The following is a 3,387-nucleotide window of genomic DNA, read 5'->3' as shown; positions in this document are numbered from 1 at the left end:
ACCACACTTTAGCAGAAATGCATGTATGTAGCGAGTGCACCACAATGTTATTTAGTCATTGACTCAATAAACCCACTTTAGAGCCAAAGTGATTTTAACATGGCCCCTCTAACCTCTTCTTTTCACATCGGAGGTAAGAAGGTAAGAGTTACTCAGAATCACTACTTAATAAAATCAATAGCTCGGGTCTATTATACACTTTTAGTAAAAGAGAAGGTAAGAGGGCCCGTGTTAAAACTGCTCGGAGAGTCGACCTCTTTCATTTTCAACTCAAGAACATGTTAATTGCACTAAGTTGACGTGATGCCAAAGTTGTCGCTAGACTTCTTGGCGTAGAACGCCGGCTTAGATGGGGCCGAGAGAGGCACGGTATCGCTTCCGAGCATCATGACCACAGACGACATAAGCGGTCGATCAGCCGGGTTTTCTTGAACACAAAGAAGTCCTATATGGATGCACCTTAGCAAGCCGCTCTCTGAGAAGCTGGTGTTCATGCATGGATCCATCATGTCCAACACCGTTGTGGCCATCCAATGGTCCCATATCTGCACCATTTTTAGTAGCCATGAGCTTAAAATTAAGTCTAAGTGCATGTTTCCACCCGTTTTTTCCCCTAATTAGCCAGAAAGCTCTCTTCTTAATTAATGAAATGGGTAAATCTTTGCCTTGTTAGAAAAAAAAACTGTGGCCTACTAAGTGGTTAACACGTTGTTCTCTAGTAATAATGGTGTTAGATATTCGAACAACAAGCACATACCACATTAAGAAGATCTTGAGATTTCTCAGAATTATTGTAGTCATTGTTCTTCCTTCCCGTCACAATCTCAAGAACCATGACACCGAAGCTGAATGAATCAGATTTCACGGAGTAGTTCCCACGCATCACGTACTCCGGCGCCATATATCCGCTGTAAGAACATGGTGGGGTACATTATGTTTAGTTACTTACCACTAGATTATTAAGCAACATACCACTTGGATTGGCCTGATATAAGTGTTATAGTACTTACTATGTGCCGACGACATGTTTCGTTATTCCATGGGTCTGGTCTTGCCCAAATAGTCTCGCAATTCCAAAATCTGATATCTTCGGATTCATTTCTTTGTCAAGTAAGATGTTGCTTGCTTTGAGATCACGGTGGACTACTCTGAGCTGGGAGTCTTCATGGAGGTATTGCAGTCCTCGAGCAATTCCATTAATGATCTTGTACCTCTTTTCCCAATCCAGTTCTACATGTTTCTTAGCATCTGCTTTTTATTATTAAAATAAATGGACATAGAATATATTATTGTCGAATATGTAGAGAGAAGGAGGCCATAATTGACTTGAGCATGCTTCAGTTGTAAGTACCGAAAAGGAAGAGGTCGAGGCTTCGGTTAGGAACGAACTCGTAGACAAGCAGCCTCTCTTGTTGCTCCAAGCAGACGCCAAGAAGTGTGACAAGGTTCTTGTGCCTAAGCTTTGCAACCAAAGAGAGTTCATTTTTTAGCTCCTCTACTCCCTGTGTTGAGCTCTTCGATAGTCTTTTCACGGCTATTTCGTCGCCGTCTGGAAGAATACCCTAATAGATTGAACCAAAGTTAAGCTCAATTAACAAAATCTCAATATGGTTGGCAATTTTAGTAGAAATATTTCTATTTAGCACCTTGTACACCGCACCAAATCCGCCATCACCAAGCTTGTTGCTATCTGCAAAATCCCAGGTTGCAACCCGCAAGGTTGAAATGTCAATCAACATCGAGTCTACACTTCCATTGTCCTCCTCGTCAGCGAAATAACTGGGATCTGTTTAATGGTGGATAACAATGTCACAACGAGTACATAGTCTAGGTCGTTCTGGGTCCTTTGAAATCTTTCCCGTTGAAAATTGGTGAATTTTGCACATACCTGACTGTTTTGTTTTTGCTAGTGGCCGCTTCCTTCTCCAGAAAAAGAAGCAAGCCACAAGGTTTATGGCAGCTACAACAGGCAGTAGAATAATAAGAACCATGCTAGGGACACTGTATTTTCTCCCTGTGAATTGAGCAATGTACAAGAACAATGTCAGCTCAAATGGAAAATATGTTAGAAAGAGTATTTTTTTCACATATTTCTCTCTAAATTTGGATTGCTATCTCATTTGATTTGTAAATTGGAACCATTTTTTTTTCTCTAGGCGCTCTAACTTGAAAATATTTTCCACATGGCTCCTTTTGTTAGAAGCTAGGTACAGAAATGTTATTAGCGTACTATAAACAAACATCTAGTTAATTTAACCTCCTCCAAAAGTACACACAAATAAATGCGGTTTTATCATGGTATCTTTCAGGGTTTTTTTTTGGGGGTTCATTGCCAAAATTTGCCAATTCTTTTCAAAAAAAAATTAGAATGTGCATCATAAAGTATAGAAGGCTGATTGGTCCGTTGCCAAAGTCTGGAAACACTGAATTGTTTGCTGTCGATCACTGTGCCAAATCGTTGGTAAGGCAAATGCAAGCATGGTAGGGTGAAAATTAAAGCTCACCTTGTGTGGATGCCGTCGCCGGCGTCAAACCCGTGGGTACCGCAACAGGTGCAGGTGCAGGCGCTGGTGCTTGGGTGCTCGGTGATGGTGCTGGCAGCCGCACCATGACAGGGCCATCAAAGAAGGAATAGGTCTGGTACCGGAAGCTGCAGCTGACCTGAAGAGCTCTGGCTCCCGTACTGTCCACGAACAGCTGCGGCAGCAGCACCATGTTCTTGGCGAGGCACTGCCGGCACTGCGACGAGGTCAGGTCTGGCGTGCACTGCGCCCAGCTGTAGATCTTGGGGAACTCCCGGTTGAAGTCGGCCTCCCCGGAGGCATACCGCCGCGTGGAGTTGTACGCGGCGTAGTCCGCGGTGGCGTTCACGAGCCTGGCCACGAGGCTGTTGAACTGGGCCTGCTCGGACGTGACATTTGTGCTCTCCCAGTACCTATATGTCCGCGCCGCCACCGGCGCGGGGTCCCGGGAGGCGTTGGAGTAGTGGAGCGTGCACGAGTCGTAGTACATGGTGGCCACCTTGCTGTAGTCGCACACGTTGGGCAGGTCCCGGAAGGCCTGCGCGAGGCAGCTGAGGCAGGACGTGGCGTTGGCGTCGCCGCGGCAGAGCGCGAGGGCCCAGACCTTGTCCGGGGCGGCGCCAGCCTCGGCGGTGGCGAAGAGGTCCGGGGACGCCGAAGCGTTCTTGGGGAGCGAGGCGGCGAGGAGGTTGATGTTGGCCAGGTACTTGCTGCCTGCCGCGAATTGGTCGTCGCCGCAGTCCTGCCACGGGTATCCCGCGGCGCCGGGCGCGAGCAGGGCGGCGACGGCGAAGATGGCCACGGACAGGACAAGCCGGTGAGACATCATCCTCGGCCTTGTGGCGGGCATGGTGGAACGAGCAAA

The 3,387-nt window shown here is 47.2% G+C and overlaps 1 protein-coding gene across 1 annotated transcript; it reads right to left on the bottom strand.

The window, feature by feature from the left end:
• Positions 1-3,372, bottom strand: LOC119349731 (cysteine-rich receptor-like protein kinase 6). Its single transcript, XM_037617819.1, has 7 exons — positions 2,505-3,372; positions 1,889-2,014; positions 1,647-1,786; positions 1,352-1,562; positions 1,011-1,248; positions 758-908; positions 1-545 (listed from the first exon to the last, which is right to left on the bottom strand). Exons 1-7 carry the CDS (start codon positions 3,370-3,372, stop codon positions 291-293), a joined length of 1,989 nt encoding a protein of 662 aa, XP_037473716.1. The 3' UTR covers positions 1-290.
• Between the last annotated feature and the right edge of the window lie 15 nt (positions 3,373-3,387).

Source organism: Triticum dicoccoides, chromosome 1B (genome assembly GCF_002162155.2).
Source record: "Triticum dicoccoides isolate Atlit2015 ecotype Zavitan chromosome 1B, WEW_v2.0, whole genome shotgun sequence".
Lineage (NCBI taxonomy): Eukaryota > Viridiplantae > Streptophyta > Magnoliopsida > Poales > Poaceae > Triticum > Triticum dicoccoides.
This window is presented reverse-complemented; position numbering and strand designations above follow the sequence as displayed.

What these genes read in the sequence shown, in the direction of transcription:
- LOC119349731 (XM_037617819.1), bottom strand. Translation starts at nt 3,372, where the DNA reads ATGCCCGCCACAAGGCCGAGGATGATGTCTCACCGGCTTGTCCTGTCC. An exon ending in GGCGACGGCATCCACACAAG is followed by an intron (nt 2,015 to 2,504) that starts GTGAGCTTTAAT and finishes CTCAATTCACAG; the next exon opens with GGAGAAAATACAGTGTCCCT. An exon ending in AAACATGTCGTCGGCACATA is followed by an intron (nt 909 to 1,010) that starts GTAAGTACTATA and finishes ATGTTCTTACAG; the next exon opens with CGGATATATGGCGCCGGAGT.